The 20,810-nt window shown below is 40.9% G+C and overlaps 1 protein-coding gene across 3 annotated transcripts in view; it reads right to left on the bottom strand.

Moving 5' to 3' along the window:
* Positions 1–20,810, bottom strand: part of BBS9 (Bardet-Biedl syndrome 9) — a 448,879-nt gene that overhangs the window by 190,367 nt on the left and 237,702 nt on the right. For 2 of the 3 annotated variants that reach the window (XM_063452070.1, XM_063452069.1), the window contains exon 15: positions 2,389–2,403. The exons of the other annotated variant lie outside the window; for it this stretch is intronic. In XM_063452070.1, coding sequence (XP_063308140.1) covers positions 2,389–2,403 — 15 coding nt within the window. The remainder of the gene's footprint in view (positions 1–2,388; positions 2,404–20,810) is intronic. 3 annotated transcript variants of the gene reach the window in all.

The raw sequence follows: 20,810 nt of genomic DNA, 5'->3' as shown, positions 1-20,810 counted from the left end.
TGCATTCAAATGTTTATTCAGAGATTTCTTGCAGATGTGAGGTGCCTTTGTAAAGAGTACTTCCATCTCAATATTATGAAACTGCATGTCTATCATGACTACGGTCAACAATCATAGCTGTGGTATAATATGTTAATGTGGCAATTGTGAGGAAGTCTATCACACATGCATCATTCTGACCCCTGGAACTCACCTCTAATACAGACTAAGCCTGTCCTGTAACATTTGGGAGGATCCTCTACCAGGGCATTAGTTTTAGTTTATATATGGTATCCTGAATTTTGTAAATTCTAAAATATTGCTGGGTTACAATAAACATTTTGGACCATTAGGATACTGAAAATTATCTCATCCAAGTGTAACACAAACCTTAGGGAAATAGTGATTTGGAATAAGGAGGCAATACTGTTCTCTAGTTAAATATCTTTCCAACAGGTTTTCTAAAACTCGGTTGTTGTAAAAAATAAGGCATAGTTGGCCCTGAGGAAGCTATAATTAATGCAGGGTTTAGTAATACTTATATTTGTTAATTCCATGAAGTCTATGAGGATTGTTGAGTATTAGCTTGGCTAAATTTTGGATGATAGCATGGAAACATATATGATCTAAATGTACACGGCTACCTTTTTCCTGGGTGGTAATGTAACCAATGAGTAGCCCAAGGGAAAAAAAATCAGGGTTGTGAATCAATTATCGTATTGAACTCAGGGGTGAAGACTCTTTCTCTCACAAGAGATAGTTGAACTAATGAGGGGGTATGTTTCCACCTGAGGTTGTGAGGATCTCTTGATCAAGCAGACCACAGCTGGTAAGGATCCTGTTAGATTAATCCAATCCAAGTAACCTGCAAGAATCTTTGGGATTCCTTATAATGGCGCCAACATTCATTAGCAGCACATTTGTGAAGTGTGGCAAGGCCAAGACCCCCAAGGTGTTTGGGTCTACTTAATGTTTAGTAGAACTGCTGTCATTTACAGTATCATATAAATGTGGGTATAATATCTAGAAGAAGAAATTAAGAAGCCTTTGGGGATCTGAATGGGAGTAGTTCCAAACTGGTACAGAGCTCTTAGTAGGATGTTCATTTTATTATCATTGCCATGCCACAATGAAATGGCCTTATTAAGTGTATTTAGGAGAAGTGAAAAGTTGTGTAAGTATAATTGAGACAAATCAGATGAAATCCATACGCTGAGATATTTGACCTGCATATTGCACCAGGGGAAAAGCAAGCATAGATGTAACTTCCATTGGGAAGCCTGTGTTTAGGATCTTTGATTTACAAGTGCACTTTTATGAGCAAGTGCTTTGCTCCAAACATAGATTTTTTTCACTGATATTACATGGGAAAACACATATCTTTAGAAAACAGACACTTCAAAACCATGATAAATGCATTTGCCAGCAGTATCATACAAACCGATAAAAAAATAAATAAAATAAAGTATATTCTGAATGAATATTACACATGGAACTACAGCACCCCCTAGTGCACGTCCTCTGCTACATAGACAATATGTGTTAAAAAAAAGTTGCAAAAGCTCGACTAAATTGGGTATTTTTGTGAAATAATTTGGAATTAAAGTTAGTTAAGCAGTAACCTAAACCTCACACCTAAAGCTCATTTCAAATTGCAGCTTTCAATTTGTTAATGTATTAATATTTATTAAGGTTTTGCAATGTATAAGGGATGCAAAACAAACGTGAGGAATGTAGGAAAGGGTTACGGCATTATGTAATGCAATCTTGCAATCTGGTAAGCAAGTTCAGTAAGTACTTATACATAATATTCAGTTATCTCTAGCAGAGAATGACCATTTGGGAAAAAATATGTATGTATATATATATATATGTGTGTGTATATAATAAAATCCTAAATTGTCTCACTTTAAAAAGCAAATGTTGTTAATGAGAATGTTTTAGTCCCACTGCAACCAAGAATAGATAGAGTTAGTCGAGGTTAAATTTGCTGGGCGCGATGGAGATTGAGGGATATCTGTTGAGCCCCATTAATGGCAATTGTATGCAATGCTACAGCAATTATATAGTTTAAGACTTTGCATGAAACATTTTTCAGGGTGCAAGGCAATTTAAGAAGAAGATATGTTTCAGGGGAGAATGTGCAGGCAGACTGAGTAACTTTATGTGCTAGGTCATGAACTTGGCTCTACAATGGTTTGAGAAGAACATACTTCCAATTTATGCGTGCTGAAAAGCTAACTTTTATGGTTATCAAAAAAGTGATAGTAAGATATCATATAATTCCTAGCATAAATATGCTTTCTAGTATTGTATCAGGTGAATTAGATTAAACGGGTTTCACTACAGTAAGAAAGACTAAACATTTCTGGTTTAAAATCACTGGAAATAGTCTTAGCATAACCTTACCTTCAGGGTTCAGCTCTAATTTCACAGGCAGCAGAAAAGAGAGGAGGAAAAAGCAAGGCAAGGTAAGAAAAGTTTCATAAATGAACATCTGTCCAAACTGCTTGTTGGAACATAGCAAGTGACCTTGAAAAACGTATTAATCCATTAAAGATCTGCTACTTAACCACTTGAAGGACACATCTTCAGAAATAAAAGGGAATCATGACGGAATATTGCTGTCATTTGTCCTTAAGGGGTTAAAGAAAATGAATAGGCTCATGTATGATAAGCTTAGCTGCATATGAACCATTATAGATGATCTGCAGTGCACTGACTACATGCCCCCGAGTACTAACTAAAGTCACCAAATTCATGGGTACATGCCAAATTCATAAAGAGATATAAATTGCTAGATAAATTACTATAATCTAATTATTGATTAGATTAAAATTAAACCAATATGCAATTATGATATATGCAAGCAATAATGCAATCACGTCACTTATTTGAATGAAGAATATTATTTATTTATAAAATCCTGTTTTATTAATCCCACACAATGCATCATCAATTCTGCTTTCAGTATTAATATTAACACCAAACTTGTAACAACTGTAATAAAACCATGCACCCATAGCCATACCACCAACACTGTGCTGTATTAACACCAGGAGAAGTGCATTAAAAGCAGTGTCAGAAATTACACAATTGAAGATCTTCTTGCTCTTTTTATATTACAGGCAACTGAAGAGGGGCTGAGGGGAGGACTTGGGTAGCACGGGCCATGTTGCCATGGCCATTTGTCGCCGTCATGCTGTGCATGCACAGACTTAATATTAGCCAGCCTGGAACTCTCAGCCTGGTTGCCAAAATAAGCTGCCAGTGGAGGAGTTACACAAACAACAAAGACATAATTTAACTTTGTATGTGCAGCTTTCAAACTGAAATACTGAACATCTAGCCTCCACGTCCAATGACAAAACACTGACACGATCATGGTACATGGAGTAACCTTTTAAGAAGCATTGCCATACAGAGTTGTGCATTACTATTACTGATCATATTCACAGTTTTCATTGTAACAAGCAAAGTAAGTTCATCCCATCCTGGCATCCTACACATATAGGGAGCTATGCTGTCAATCACCTGATCTAAATTCAAACTATCAAGCATGTAACTTGCAAAACATAACACTGAAGGAAAATACATTACACCATGGAAAACTAACCAAACCACAGAGAAAAGAAGAAATAACTGAGTCTAGACTTTTTTTCAGGGGATGCTCTGTTACAACTAAAAAAGAGATACTTCTCCAAATTGCCTACATGTACTATAAAAACCATAAAAAGAGAAAATGTAGTGGTTATGGTAATTGATGCATTCCATTCAAGACATGTATCCATTGAAAATAACTTATTAAAGTAAGAATTCTGCTTGACACATTTTTATTTTAAAATATAGAACCGTTTTGTTTCAAGAGGAAAATAGACACAAGAAAGAAAATGTATATTTATCATGTGCAAAGTCTGTGCATGGACTGAACTGAATTGCAATGTTAAAGTATAGTTTAAAGAAAAAAAGAGCATCACAAGAAAAAGGTTAACAGAAGTTATTGGTATCATTCAATATTTTATTCAACTATGCAATTTCCTGAAAAGTGAAAATTCCCATTTAAAACAAGCAACAGAGGAGATTCAAATTGCAAATCTGCCACATGGAGAACTTGATTTCATAATATAGAAGTCAAAGGTCTTAATTAAAAAATGTTTAAAAGCACAAAAAATGTATACTGGCACAACAGGCAAGGACAAAATTGTGCTTAAATACAAGAGTAGCAAATTACGTATATAAATATTGTAAGGATCCCAACATATTATTCTGCCAGAATAAACAGCAAACAATGTTTCTTATTACTCTATGGCTGTAATATAAGAACAGGATATATTTAGCAGTCAACAGCACAACAGGGAGCATCCAGTAGTTATATGTCAATTAAGGTAAGATGTATGGAGCTCATATAAAATTGAGGTTGGCTAGGAAGCTTTGTCACCCCCTTTTGATCCCAGACAGTGTCAACAATTTATGTAATGGCAACACTATGAGATATCCCTTTGAAACCATAAATTGAGAAGTTCGAAGGGTTTCATTTTCTTTCAGTTCTCTGTTATTCTATGAAACTTATGTCGCTCACAGCATGTTAAGACTTTCTCAGCATGAAAACGAGACGGACACAGAAAATGAAGCAGTCTCGAAATGGAAAGAAGCATGTGATTAAGTAAATTTAGTGATCTATAATAGGCTCTAAAATTAGTATATAACCTGTGAAGAACAAGTAACTCTTCTGATTAATACAGAGATAAAATAAAAAGTATCAAGCAAATGATTTGGCAATAAAAGTATGTAATATGACTTATCAGTTCCATTTGATATTTTAACAACTCAAAAGTAGAATTTACTTTGTAAAATGGTATTGTTTCAATTTACTTAACAATCTTAAATTTATTAAATGCAAACGGTACGGTCCATTGACTGCACCGTGTGCGCAATCCTTTATTTAGGTAAATGGGCAAAAACTTTTTGACCAACATTGAGGTCTTGGAGAAAGACGGCAAAGTTGGTTGTAATGTTGCTGATGTACCATACAAGGAACACATTTATTTACTTGTACTGTGGATGTGGGACTGACAGAGTTTTTGGGTGGAAAGCACTGGTGTGAACAACAAGACTTTATTGGGTTTCAAGAGAGAGGTTGCTACTCTGGTCCCTGATGCTGGTTAGGATTTCTCAACTGGCTGCATTTGTATTTACCGAAATAAAGGATTGCACACATACCTAAACCTCATATATCATGAAATAATTCTGATATTGTATTTTTCAGCTGATAATGAGGAATAGATGTTGTAGTCACTCCTACTACAGATAGTTATCATACATTTGCACTTGACTATTGTTGGTGACATCTTAAATCTGTCTATATATCTTTGTTATGCTAGCAATTGCATGATTGAAGGTTATCTTCACTGAGTTTTTGTACGACCTTTGCCTTTACTGCTATGATAGTGGCTTAAAAGTTTACGGTGGGGCGGAGCTAAGCTGCCATGCTGAGCGGTCGCACTGGAGAAGAGCTCCGGGCAAAAACGCTATCAAACCGCTGAAATCAGGGGAAAAAACGTACCAAATCGACGGCCAGGCGACCTGGAGGAGGGAGCCCTAACATTACAGAGCCAAGCGCCAAGCATCCCGACCGAAATCAGAGGCTCCTAACCGGGGATAGACCTGAGGCCTACCAGACAAAGCGAGGGACTGCAGCCACCCGCCTGGAGGTCTCCCCGGCATACTTCCTAAACCCCCCCCCCGCCGGAGAGGGATATCCCGGCAACTAAAGCATGAGACACAGCGACTAAAGCACAGAAGTGACTGTCCTACACAGCTGGAACAGCACTAACGATCATTGGGTCACTGGGAAGCAGCTAAGATGGCCGCCCAGCGAAGGTCCCAAAAACGAAGCACCCGTGCTCAACCACCCACGAACCCCCTGGGGGACTTCGACAAACTCTGCGAGAGCCTCTGGACTATGCTGAGAGAACGCGGAATGGCTTACCGTCGGGTAGCGAAACTAGTGGCCACGTGGATCCGTCCAGCAACCAGGCGGCGTCACTACAGGCATCCACCACAAGCACCTAGAAAAGCAACCAGACCCCGCAAACACTGCCGAGCCCAAGGGCGGGAAATGACGCCATATTGCAGGGGCGAACGTAAAGGCCCCCGCATTCAAGAGAACAAGACTGCCAAACCAGCCACCCACACAAGCCACTCACCAGCTCCGAGAACCGGCGCCCAGCAAAGCCCATCTCTGTCCCTCCAAGTCAGAGCTGCAAACCGGGGATCTAAACACTCTGCTGAATACTGATGGAGCGGAGCCCCAACGCAGGTACGCCTTAGAGGACAAGAGACACGTCCATGCACTGGGCATTGGCTGAGAGACCTGCCTTGGTATCTCTCAAGTGAACATGCCACACTTGCATCTGGAGGGCACGTTCACAGCGGACAACAGCCGTTGACATACAAACTACCTACACCACGTAAATCTAACATAGACTGAGTTAAGCAATTGCCAATAGGCACTCTAATGGCGACCGGAGCATCTGGGAGGCCCCAGGACTTTTTCTTTTCTTTTTTGGTTTAAAGCTGTTTACTTTTACGCAAAGACTCGTAAATATGTTTGATTGTTAGCATTGTACCACAGTTCATTATGACCGCACATGCAACACGCTTTGTCTCAACCTACACACATATAAATGATACACTGTTAACTTGCCTAGCAGGCCCTACAAACGTTGACTTAACTGAACTGCTCATATATATGAACGCTAACCTCATAATTTGTCTAGCATACACTATAACATGAAGCACTCGCTCCGTAGCATCATGACCCTGCTAATTAAAAAACGCAATTCTCTTAAGCGACTCACAATACTACATCGACTACACTAGTCTACTGGTATAGCTACCGTTACACATGACACAGCACCTTAACTTTCTTTTATTTCATGATCGGAAAGATAAGCGATGTTATTTTAGTTTAGCTTATTTTATGATATGAATATGCCTAAGTCAGAACAACCGAAACCGTGTAATGCATAACTTAAATATATAAAAATGTGCAGTCATCTTTACCCCTTCCTGTTAAAATGTTTTATAATACGCTGGAGGAGTGCCTTTGGGGTACCTCACAAGCGACTGTACTTTGCTTATGCACTTCAAAAATAAAGAATTATAAAAAAAGTTTACGGTAATTATATATGGCACTTTTCACAATATCGTTGAAAACATCTTACTAGTGTTCATAAAAGCAAAATATCTTTGTGCAACATGTCTGGAAACTGTGTGCAACATGTCTGTCTGTCTTCCCTCTGCAAGAGAAATACAGCAATCCCAGATGACCTTTTTTGGCCTTGTCACTAATTTGTACCTCCTACCCCTAGGCACAGAGAGCAGAGGCCACATCAAGCGGTACATTTTACAAACTAGGCAATTGTTTTCAAAGAAAAAAATAAATAAACAAAGAGGCAAATTGCCACTATCAATGCTCGTGATTTTTATATTATGATTACTTATCGTTATATTTAACAAATATATATTTGTGAGGTGTGAAAAATAAAATTACAGGGTTACTTGAACCTTTTTAAAATTACATATATAAATAAATAAATAAATAAATATATATATATATATATATATATACACAAATACAGGGAACAAGAGGCAAGCACTCACGGTCTTCTGGTTACTTTAAAACGATATTCCTTTTATTTCATAGTTTAAAACTTGATCCTTAAACTATGAAATAGAAGGAATATCATTTTAAAGTAACCAGAAGACCGTGAGTGCTTGCCTCTTGTTCCCTATATTTGTGCATATTATGGCATTGGCTTAAGAGCACCAGGCCAAAATTCATATTGAAGTGTGCGTGCAAGGAGATAACAGGACTTTGCTTATATATATATATATATATATATATATATATATATATATATATATATATATATATATATATATATATATTGTGATAAAGTGAAGGCAGAGAGGCCTTTTAACCCCAGGGGTTTGACCGCTAACAAGTGTTATCTAGGATTTGAGGAAGCTAACTATTTGGGTTATCCACTTGGGTGGAGGTTCCTTAAACTACAAGGGAGCAAGGTAGCAGCCATCTACAATAGGCCACTTCCTGTAACTGAGGAGCAAGTCAGGGCTGGTACAGCCCTAGGTGACGTGAATGTTCACGATTTGTGTTCGAAGGCCGCTCGACCCGATGGGTCTGAGCTGGGGGGGAGGATATGTGATAAAGTGAAGGCAGAGAGGCCTTTTAACCCCAGGGGAAGTATGTGTAGTTTTTGTGTTGCACAACACAAAGCTTTGTTTAGTTATGGGCCCCTGGGGTGGAGTATTTGGAGAAGGGTGGGCCAATGCTCCACTCCACAGTTTAGTAGTTTTCTTGGGAGACAAAGATCCAGGCCAGGGTTTTTGGACTGTCTCCAGCCCACTGCTCAGCTGGAGATGATCAGCTGTAGCAGTGGGAATAAACCACTCCCTGCTAGGCAGGTACAGGGGGATTGCTGGCTTCCTCTCAGGAAGCAGGTAGGAGAGAGGGTGTTCTCTCCAGTAAGAGAGTCAAGGAGACTAGGCACTGGGAGTGCTGGCTTGAGGCACTGGGAGTGCTGGCTTGGAGCACTAGGAGTGCTGAGAAGAAGCAGTCAAGGCTGGCTTGGAGCACTGGAGTGCTGAGAGCAGACAAATACACTAGGTTGGTGAAACCCACAAATTTTGTTATAGTTTAACCCCTGATAGATAGGGAATCTGATGTGAGTTAGTGCTCAGACGAGCTAGGCTTTTTGTTGTAGGGATTTGTGTTACATCATTGCATTTATGTTTCGTTTGCTGCTGCCTGATGTGTAAATTTACAAATAAAGTTGCCGGGATTATAAGAAAATAAAAGGACTGTGCATGTTTTGCCCTAGAGGACCGTGCTATCTACTAACAAGGATCACAATATGGTGGAGAATGCGGGCACAGTAGCACATTGAGGGTCTGTGGGTGTGCCAGTCATCCGTGGGTCTGCTTATTGAGGACTTTTATTTTGGCAGACCTGCTAATCGAATAAAAAGCACTGTACCTTTAAGACTGTTACCTGCGTGGTTCTATAATGGAGGACCTGCTGAAGGCTCTGGTACAGGCAACTGCTGTACAACAGGAGGCTAACAGGAGAGCTGCAGAAAACCGTACAGCCCTGCAGCAACTGGTGCTGGCCCAGGCAGAGGGTGCTAAAGTCCTGGCCAAAACACAAATGGAGTGCACTGAGTCCTTGGTGAAACAGCTTGTTGTGACACAAGCGGAGATGTTTAAAGTAGCCCGTGAGGAGCAGAAGAATCAGAAGGGAGAACAAGACAAACTGATAACTGAAGTTGACAAGTGTTTATATGAGAATCAAAACATTGCAGCTTCACGTGAAAGCCTCAAACTTGCTCTGAGTGACATCACAACAGATGAAGTCTTAGAAAAAGAGTTGGAAACAAAAACATTTTCAAGCTCAGAAACTGAATCTTGCATATTTCAAGAGAAAGCTGGAAAGACATTAGAAAACAGAAAGGTGCTGATAAATCTTTCCAAGGCAACAAAAGGAGAAAAAACTACTGTGGCTGAGGCCAGCAGTGTCAAGCCGGTTTGTGTAATAAAAAGTGAAGCAGAAGCCGCTGATGTACACCCAAGTGAACAAGTTAAAGCCATGAAAAACAGACTGACTTGGGGAGTCAGAGAAGACAACAGCGAAGGAGCTGAGCTTAATAGAGAGAAGCAAGGCACCCCAGTTGAGTATAACAATGCGGTGCACTGTTTAGTAGCAGAGGCTACCCAAAAATGTCAACCAGCTGTTGGACAGTTTGGCAGAGAAAAGCAAGACAGAGAAGTAGTGACAAAACAAAGTCACGATAAGAAAGGCAATGTAGTCGCTTCTGATCTAATTCAAGAGAGAGCGACTGTTACAGAACCATGCTGTGATGATAAAATGGGCACGTCCGCAGCTAAGCCAGACCAAGGCGAAAGTTACAAAGTAGGTGACATTGGCGTAGCAGAACAAAATATTTCAGAGACACCTGGTATTGCTACAAAGACTTTGAATGATTCTCCGGGAGCTGTAGAACTGGATCTGCTGGCAAAGACTACTGCTACAAGGCCTGGGCGCACTGACTACCTGGAACAGCTGCCAGATTCTGGGAACACAGTCATGGGATTAAAGGCGGGACTCGGAATGCCTGACCGGCTGTTTGATACCGGGGCTGTCCTGACCCAGCGAGAGGCCATGACTGCATCTCTGGACACCCCCAAGGGAGCAGGGAGACCGCCCGACAGCCCAGAGGAAATCATTGCTGACATTGGGAGGTGGCCACTCAAGGCCGAGCAAGCAGAGGGAAACCCAAAGGAAGAAAGCTGTACTATAGTTTTACGCATCGCTCCTACATTCCTTAGATTTGGCTCTTTTGAAATATTCAAGGAAACTGATGAATTAACAGGCAGAAGGGGTCCTAGTGTCAACAGAAATGACGCTCGCATCCAAATGATGGATTATGTTATCAGTACGTTCTATCCAGACATTCAGAATACACATGCAGAGCACAAGATTGAACGAAATGCAGCTTTCTTCAGAGAGATAACCAGGAAGACTGCCAGGCTTGTTGCAGAGTGGCAGTGTGTTGGATTTTGCCATGGCGTGTTAAATACTGATAACATGAGCATTGTTGGGATTACTATTGATTATGGCCCATATGGATTCATGGACAGGTATGATCCAGATCACATTTGCAATGGGTCGGATAACATGGGTCGTTATGCCTACAACAAGCAACCAGAAATCTGTAAGTGGAACTTGGGAAAGCTCGCTGAGTCGTTGGTACCAGAGTTTCCGGTAGAAATCAGTCAAAGTATAATTGATGAGGAGTATGATTCAGAGTTCCAGAGGTGGTATATGCAGAAGATGCGAAAGAAGCTTGGCCTGATTCAAGCAGAGCTCGAGGAGGACAGCAGTCTTATCTCAGACCTGTTGGAAACCATGAACAAAATGGGAGCAAATTTTATAAATACTTTCCGAGTGCTCAGCAAGTATGCTGGGAATTCCGTCAGCGCAGAGGATTTTCTAGATATTCTAACTGAGCAGTACGCTTCCTTGGACGAGTTAAAGGTGGTGTTCAAACCCAAAATGGATCCAAGACAACTGTCAGTGATGCTGATGTTAGCGCAGAGTAACCCTCAGTTATTTGCTTTGATTGGAGCAAAAGCCAACATAAGTAAGGAGCATGACCGTATCGAACGCTACAATAAACTGCAAGAGTCCAGTGAAGACCAGCTACTGAGTAATGACCGTGCACTCTGGGAAGAATGGCTTCACAAGTACAGCACTCGGTTGTCAAAAGACCAAGCAACTACTGGGGATAATGATACATTTGTGGCTGAACGTGTGAAAATAATGGACTCTAACAATCCGGCAGTTGTGCTCAGAAATTATATTGCTCAAAACGCAATTGATGCAGCTGAGAAGGGAGATTTCAGCGAGGTACAGCGGGTATTGAGAATGTTGGAAAATCCATACGATGTAGAAGTCTCTTTCCAACTATCACCTGATGAGGCAGGCGATGAAAATGATGAGCTTGAAGAAGAAGCTGACTGGATATATAGAAATGCTTTTGCAACACCAACAATATCTCTACAGGAAAGCACGGACTACCTGGAACGTGGACAAGTTGGAACCACCTTCAGCAGGAAGGGTCCAAGCACTATACAGAAGATCAGAGAGGCCCTAAATTTCATGAGGAATCAGCATTTTGGGGCCCCCTTTATTGCATTCTACAGAAAAGAATATGTGGAACCAGAACTTAATATTAATGACTTGTGGCTTGTGTGGCAGTGGGATGAAAAGTGGACCCAGCTGAAGATTCGAAAGCAGAGTCTTATCCGCCTTTTCCAGAAGATGCAGGCTTACCAATATGACCAAATATCTGCAGACCCTGACAAGCCTTTAGCTGATAAAAAAAGGCTAATTACACGCCAAGCCTTTGTAAAGTTTGCGCTTGAAAGTTACTCCGACGTTGAGAGATTATCAAATCAGAAGCTGCAGATGTGGAAGCAGATGATGATGATTGAGAGGAACTTGGCTGCTAAGGAGCCACACCGTATTGATCTTCAGCCTAGATCCGCTAACAACCATATTAGCGGGGAAACTGGAAAGAAAGGACAAAACCTGATACTGAGCCTGGGACAATATAAATATGATGGTAGAGTGTACCCAAAAGTCCCATTATGGCTACGAGACCAGACTGAGAAAAAGCTCAGATGCTTCAACTGCCACCTGCAAGGACATATTACATATAACAGTCCTGAGAGTGAAGAGACAATACAATGTGACATAGTATTAAGGGCTCTGCATAGGATTGTATTGACCTGCTTAAAGATGTGTATGGTGACTGGTGGTGGTGTTACAGCACAGTTAGAAGTGGTGATGGTGGAAGGGAATTGTGCACAAGCACTAATTGATTCAGGGAGCGAGGCTACTTTGAAAAGTGTTCTGCTTCAGCCAGAGAAATGTGATATAAGACAAATGTTTAATATTGTGTGTACACATGGTGACACCCGCACATACCCCAAGGCAGAGGTAGAGTTTGTCACTGAGGTTGTAAATGTTAAATGCCCTGTAGTACATGCAGCTCAAACGCAAGAGCGTATAAGTAAGGCCAGGTATCTGAGTACCTTGGACCTGGTCATAAGGTATTGGCAGGTTCCCCTGACAGAGAAAGCAAAGGGAAGGACAGCGTTTTCTACTCCCAAGGGGTTATGGCAACATAAAGTACGGCCATTCAGGTTGCATAGTGCACCAGCCCCCTTTCTGCATATAAATAGGATACTTTTGCCCCACAGAGAGAATGCAGCTGCCTACCTTGGCGGTGTGGCGATTCACAGGGTGGACTTGGAAGCACACCTGATGAAGGTCCAGTTGGTTGTGCATAATGTAAGGGCTACCGGTTTGACCGCTAACAAGTGTTATCTAGGATTTGAGGAAGCTAACTATTTGGGTTATCCACTTGGGTGGAGGTTCCTTAAACTACAAGGGAGCAAGGTAGCAGCCATCTACAATAGGCCACTTCCTGTAACTGAGGAGCAAGTCAGGGCTGGTACAGCCCTAGGTGACGTGAATGTTCACGATTTGTGTTCGAAGGCCGCTCGACCCGATGGGTCTGAGCTGGGGGGGAGGATATGTGATAAAGTGAAGGCAGAGAGGCCTTTTAACCCCAGGGGAAGTATGTGTAGTTTTTGTGTTGCACAACACAAAGCTTTGTTTAGTTATGGGCCCCTGGGGTGGAGTATTTGGAGAAGGGTGGGCCAATGCTCCACTCCACAGTTTAGTAGTTTTCTTGGGAGACAAAGATCCAGGCCAGGGTTTTTGGACTGTCTCCAGCCCACTGCTCAGCTGGAGATGATCAGCTGTAGCAGTGGGAATAAACCACTCCCTGCTAGGCAGGTACAGGGGGATTGCTGGCTTCCTCTCAGGAAGCAGGTAGGAGAGAGGGTGTTCTCTCCAGTAAGAGAGTCAAGGAGACTAGGCACTGGGAGTGCTGGCTTGAGGCACTGGGAGTGCTGGCTTGGAGCACTAGGAGTGCTGAGAAGAAGCAGTCAAGGCTGGCTTGGAGCACTGGAGTGCTGAGAGCAGACAAATACACTAGGTTGGTGAAACCCACAAATTTTGTTATAGTTTAACCCCTGATAGATAGGGAATCTGATGTGAGTTAGTGCTCAGACGAGCTAGGCTTTTTGTTGTAGGGATTTGTGTTACATCATTGCATTTATGTTTCGTTTGCTGCTGCCTGATGTGTAAATTTACAAATAAAGTTGCCGGGATTATAAGAAAATAAAAGGACTGTGCATGTTTTGCCCTAGAGGACCGTGCTATCTACTAACAAGGATCACAATATATATATATATATATAATTAGAAAAAAAGGGGTTCACTCACAGGACTTCAAAGTGGATATGTGGTTTTAATATAAAAATATACAATTACATCTGCATCAAATCAATGTTTCGACCTCCAAGGGGTCTTTCTCAAGATAACAGATCGTAACATCAATCATTCTTAAACAAGAAAATAATCTTTACACTTACCAATCAAGTGCAGTGACCACCAGCAAGCCGATTAAGACCCAGAAATGTGAGAGGACCGCGAATGACGTCACCACGTTGTGACGCTCGCAGATACAAACATGGTTGCTAGGAGACCCACAAAAACAATATTTGAATCCGAGAGAAGTGTCTGTGAGAGGATAGTGATAGGTGATAGTGATAAAAACAATCAAGGAAGAGCAAAAAGGATTGAGTACCTATGGAGAGCTGGGGCACAGGCATAAAAAGAGTGAAGGTATGGGAAAATGTGAACACAAATGTAGCATATGTGAGTGAGAATGCAGTGACAAACAGTGAAATACGAAAGTATATGTAATCTGTTCCATACCAGTCTCAAATCATATTATATATATATATATATATATATATATATATATATATATATACACACACACACGCACACGCACACACACACACACAACAATGTAAAGTATATAAGGTTAAGGCAAAAATAACATAAGATTAAATTGAAGAACCACTCTAAGTATATAGGTACTGCTATAATATTACTATAGGAAACAACTTGCATGAACGGTGAATGGCACAACAATGGGCCTCATGATCTCATCACAGTATCTCTGTGTATTAAAAATGCCATCAATAAAAGCTGTGTTGCCTGCCCATACCATAAACGCACCACCACCATGGGCCACTCGATCCACAAAGTTGACATCAGCAAACCTCTCACCCACACGGCGCCATACACGTTGTCTGCCATTTGTCCTGTACAGTGAAAACCGGGATTCATCCGTGAAGAAAACACCTCTCCAAAGAACCAGACACCATCAAATGTGAGCATTTGTCCACTCAAGTCGTTTACGATGACGAACTGCAGTCAAGTCGAGACCCCAATGAGGATGGTGAGCATGCAGATGAGCTTCCCTGAGACGGTTTCTGACAGTTTCTGCAGAAATCTGGCTGGTCTCAAGATTATTTTGGAGGTGAAGATGCTGGATGTGGAGGTCCTGGGCTGGTGTGGTTATGTCACGTATTCATCTGCTTATAAAAAATGTGATTAATGGAATTTACTATTCAAACAGGAAAAGTTGTGCCGAGCAACATTACTGTCCTGACAGGAAAAGTTGTGCCGAGAAGCAATCAAATCCACAACAGGGTTTGCAGGGTTTGTGCTGAGCAGCAATTATGCAAATGGGAACCTGGTAACTGCCTTTGGGGTCAAAGGCAGATTACACCCTATTAGATCCAGAGGAGGGGTATTTAGGCCCAGTTCTCATCCTGCTCAGTGCCCAGTCGTGGTTTCCCTTGTGGTTGTCCGAGAGCGCGTTATTGATTCTGGTTATTCTGGTATTTTGACTTTGGCATTGATTTTGACTTCCCTGTTTTCTGGCATCCCTGACCCCTGGCTTTTCCTTATCGCTGTGTCTCTTTCTGTGTCCCTTGACCTCGGCTATTCCTGACTATTCTTTGGTACGTTAGTCCGGCCATTCTAAGGTCCAGTATATGTTACCCATCAGTCCTCTGTGTTACACAATTCTACGTGCTGGATCATACTGTAATCCTGACAGGTTACACGTGGTCTGCGCTTGTGAGGCAGGTTGGATGTACTGCCAAATTCTCTGAAATGCCTCTGGAGACAGCTTACGGTAGAAAAATTAATATTCAATTCACAGGCAACAGTTCTGGAGGACATTGCCTCAAGACTTGCAAGATCTGTGGCATTGTGCTGTGTGATAAAACTGCACATTTTAGAGTGGCCTTCTATTGTGGCCAGCCTAAGGCACGCCTTCGCAATAATCATGCTGTCTAATCAGCATCTTGACATGCCACACCTGTGGGGTCGATGGATTATCTTGGCAAAGGAGAAGTGCTCACTAGGAAGATCCACCTGGCAGACCGATTATTTATGCCAGGGATGGATTGATAGAAACGGTGTCAAAATGTATTGGATTTCCATATTAAAGAAAGCATCATAATCCTTCCCACTTGTTTAAAGGATACGCAAGACTTTCAAAATCATATTTGCAAGGTTAGTTTTACGACAGATTTGGACATTCTATTAGTTACCCTGGATGCCAAAAGCCTGTACACAATAATCTCAAATACATATGGGATTCAGGCCATGAGAGAAGTTTTGAGTATGTCTGCCTCCTATTCAGGCCAATTCCATAGAATACCTTATGGAATGGCTTTCGATTTTCCTGTCATACAACTATTTCAAATTTGAACAACATTTTTATTTACAAAGGGACTGTGATGGGGGGCGGCAATGGCACCCTCATATAAAAATGCATTCATGTTTTGGTTTGAAGCCTATTTTATTGAAATACCAAGAGAAGATTGTGAAATAAATCAGATTTGTCGATTAAATTTTCCTCATCTGGAAAGGAACATCGGATGAACTATGTGAAATGGTCAACCAAGTTAATTCAACATCTATACCTGTGAAACTTACACCTACAAGGAATGACTCGGACATCCAATTTGTGGATGTTACAGTGTACAAGATAAATAACAAACTTGGATACACATTATATCGGAAGTCTTCTGATCGTAATACACTTCTTCAGGCTTCCATTCCAACATTTTAAAGACTCCTTGTCTATCTCACAATTCATGCATGTACTACGATATAATAGTGAACATAGTGCCAAGGATGAGCAACTTCGACAGGTGTGGGAGAGATTTCTGAGACGTGGATATCATCCACAAATATTAACATTTGCCAAATCCAAAGCAATGGAGCGGCTTTCGAGGGAGCCACAGACTATCCCACCAAACCCAAACAAATGTACTTACCTTTAACATTCCATACAGGCACTCCTCTAATAAGAAAAACTATCTTAAAACATTGGGACATTTTACAACTTGATAGAAAATCTACCCTCGATATTTCGTGAATATCCAATTGTTAGTTATAAGAGAAATCGGAATTAGCGTGACACAAAATCAATGGTAGTGTAGAAAGGTTGCTTTAAATGCACGGGCTGCGTTATATAAGTAGCCCTACATTTGCACACCCTTACAGTGGCAAACAAATTGCAATGCGGCATTAAATCACATGTACCACAGACCATGTTATCTACATGATTACATGCCCATGTGGACTTTCATACATGGGAAAAACTGACCTTACACTTAGAGATCGGATCAGGGGCCATCGGTCTGGGATTATGATGGCATTTCAGAACAAAAACCTGTTGCTAAGCATTTTCTTTCTGCTCAACACCATCTGCCCACTTTGCAGTTTATAGCCATGGACCACGTCCCTCCGCTTACATGGATCCTGACATCTACTACAGGGAGAAGCATTCTGGATCCACCATCTGAACACTAGTACCCCGAAGAGACTTAATGAAAATATTGTTTATTCCATGTTCCTTTAAGACATATTTAGATTGATTGTATAGTGGTTCTTCTACATAGATTCCAGTTTTGAATTTCTATGCACATACATTGACATAGAGGCACTATTGTTGGATGCCTGTATGTATAGCGAATGATTTCGTAAACTATTCTTTTCTTGGAATATTTGTGCCACTGCCCAGCTCTGACCATGGTATTTTAATAGGATTTTGTTCATACAAGTTGTTTCTTATAGTAATACTTGCTTATGATGTAGCAATACCTATATAGTTAATTTTTGCCTTTACCTTATATACTTTACAATATTGTATGTGAATGTGTGTGTGTGTGTGTGTGTGTGTGTGTGTGCGCGTGTGTATATATATATATATATATATATATATAATTTTGAGACTGGTATGGCACAGATTACATATACTTTCGTATTTCACTGTTTGTCACTGAATTCTCACTCAAATATGCTACATTTGTTTTCACTTTGTCAAATTTTCCCACACATTCACTCTTTTTATGCCTGTGCCCCAGCTCGCCATAGGTACTCAATCCTGCTCTTTGCTCTTCCTTGATTGTTTTTATCACTATCACCTACCTCTATTCTCTCACTTCTCTCAGATTCACATATTGTTTTTGTGGGTCTCCTAACAACCACGTTTGTATCCGTGAGTGTCATAACATGATGATGTCATTCACGGTCCTCTCTCACTTCCAAGTTTCTATCGGTTTGCTGGTGGTCACTGCACTTGATTGGTAAGTGTAAAGATTATTTTCTTCTTTAAGAATTATTGATGTTACTATCGGTTATCTTGAGACCGCTTGAGGGTCGAAACATCGATTTGATGCAGATGTAATTGTATATTTTTCTATTAAAACCACATAGCCACTTTGAAGTCCTGTGAGTGCACTCCATTTTTCTAATTGCTTATATTTTGATGTGGGTTCAGCACCCAGGCACAAAACCAGATTTATTGCCATAGTAAGGAGAGTGTATAGATATACCAAGATAGAAGGGATGGTCCGCACAATCTTTTTAAAACATAGCTTTTAATATTACATTATTAAACAAGCAATGAGCTTGATGCTAAACGGTAGGGACTTTCCTCATGATTGAAACGTTGACGCTGTTTAGCATCAAGTTCATTGCTTTTTTAATAATGTAATATTAAAAGCTACATTAAAAAGACCGTGAGTGTGGGACATCCCTTCTATCCTGATATATTTGTAACGGCTACCCAGGTAGTAAGTGGGTATCAGCCGTTGGAGACGTCCTTTTTCCCGGCAAGTTGCTGTGTAGTAGTGCAGTTGCTTATTCCCATCCACGAGATCCAAGTGAAGAGTCAGGCAGAGCTATTAAAAGAGCAAGGTGCTTATGCTGTAAATCCCCTTCCAAGAACGAGACGAGGCTACGTTTTGAAGGGTCAAGAAGAACTGAATTTTAATGGCATGCATTCTCCTTTTATGTGATGCTGCCCATGCAAGGGAGACACCTACATAATTAACACAGTAACCAATAACAGATAAGGTACAACCCACACATCTCCTCCCCTCAGATAAACCTTTAACATAATTAACAAGCACACATTTTTACCCTAGTTTTGGATGTACCCCAAATATCTGGGGTACATTCATAAATCCAGTATCCCCAGATAGCCCTGATCTGGTGGAGCAACATATGAAAAAATCATCCCATTCGGTTAACGGGTTCGGGAGTTATGGAGCGTTAACGTTTTGACTGACCGCACAGGCACACTAGCCGAAACTAGTTCCATGAGTTTTGGCCTTGCAGTCGGTCCTCATTCGTGCGGTAAAAAGTCACGAAAAGCTTGCCATCCGCGGATATCTTGAGGTTCACCAGAATCCCTATATGTTGCATAGTCTTTCTACCGCCCGGCAGGGCGGTCGGTAGTTTTGGCACGAATTTACGGTGCTATGGAGGTCTCAGCTGTGTTCGCCTACTCGAGTGTCAGATTTGAGTTCCAGACACTCGATGGCAAAACACCGCTGTTCGGGAGTTAAGATGGCCGCGACCACGTGTAAAAGTCCCGAAATGGCAGCCACCCAGGAACTGAAACAAAGCGTTTGTGCGTTTCCCATAAGAGCTGGATGTGCCGATCAGGGAGGTAAATTACCACATAATTAGGTAGCAGGGTGGTCCGGTGTTCGGTAGTTTGCATTCGTACAATGAATGCCGAGTCCATACCGTCTGGGTCGCATAAGTAAACGAATGCTTGAAAAGTCCCCAACTGTTTTAAAGAATAATCCACACAAAACAGGTAAGCACATTCAATTATATCCAGTTTGATGTCTTTTGCTGGATACACAATATGTCTTTATAATCAATGGTCCCTGAATATGTGCCCGGTTAGCTCTTAAAGGGCCGGTAGCAGTAAATATTCCCAGGCATACGGTAGGGTTTTGTTACAATATTAATGTGACTACAGTCTGGCAACCTGGCATTAACGATTGCATTGAAGATAGTGTGTGCAAGGTATTTTTGGAGATATATATATATATATATATATATATATATATATATAGTTTTTATTAAAAAAAATTACATTTAGAATGCCCTTTTGGGCATTAGTAATAAGGATCCCCTAATAAACCTGTAAAGTGACTTTTAGTCTTACCTGGAGTCCAGTGCCGGATGAAGATCCTGCTTCCCTCTCCATGGTCCAATCAAATGCTTCTCACAGAAAAGTATTTAATTGGACAGGTCTCATTCATGCACTCTGAGACGGAGTGGGGAGGGAGGGAGTAGGGTGTGGACAATGGAGCGACAAAGGGAGGGAATTAAAAAAAAAACTAAACAGATGCATATTAGGAAGATCTGGTAGGACTCAGATGATAGAATTATAGAGGGAGAGGAGATATATGCTTCCCCTTGTAAATGTGGCTGCCTATGAGGCTATAAGATAATTAAATCTGTTGTTAGCGCGTTGTTAACAGATGTCATTTTACAAACCGCTGCACATATAGATTCCTTCCTTAATAACCACTTAAAAAAAAAGAAGAAGTGGTCATGAAGGCTGGACTACTCTTTCAATCGTAAAAATTCACCCTTTCTATCCTGCAAATGGGCACATCCATATTATCCCTCTGTTAGTCAATGATATAATCTGTGTTCCCTTGCACCTGGCAGTCAGCAAGAAAAAGCCTACAGAGAAGGGAATATTTATTTAGCTCTATTGTTCAAGATGTGAATAGCTTACAATAGGTAGGACATTGTAATAATACCAATGATTTTTGGCGAAATAAATAAATAGATTTACCTAAATAGATTTATCGAAATCTTAATACTCCTATACTTATAAACATAGCCAATATAGAATGCTTTCAAACCTCTCATGCAACCACAAACCTGAAAGCCTCATGCCTAGAATGCATTCGTTTTGGGAAAGC

The sequence above is a fragment of the Pelobates fuscus genome, chromosome 4, assembly GCF_036172605.1.
Source record: "Pelobates fuscus isolate aPelFus1 chromosome 4, aPelFus1.pri, whole genome shotgun sequence".
NCBI classification, from domain to species: domain Eukaryota; kingdom Metazoa; phylum Chordata; class Amphibia; order Anura; family Pelobatidae; genus Pelobates; species Pelobates fuscus.
This window is presented reverse-complemented; position numbering and strand designations above follow the sequence as displayed.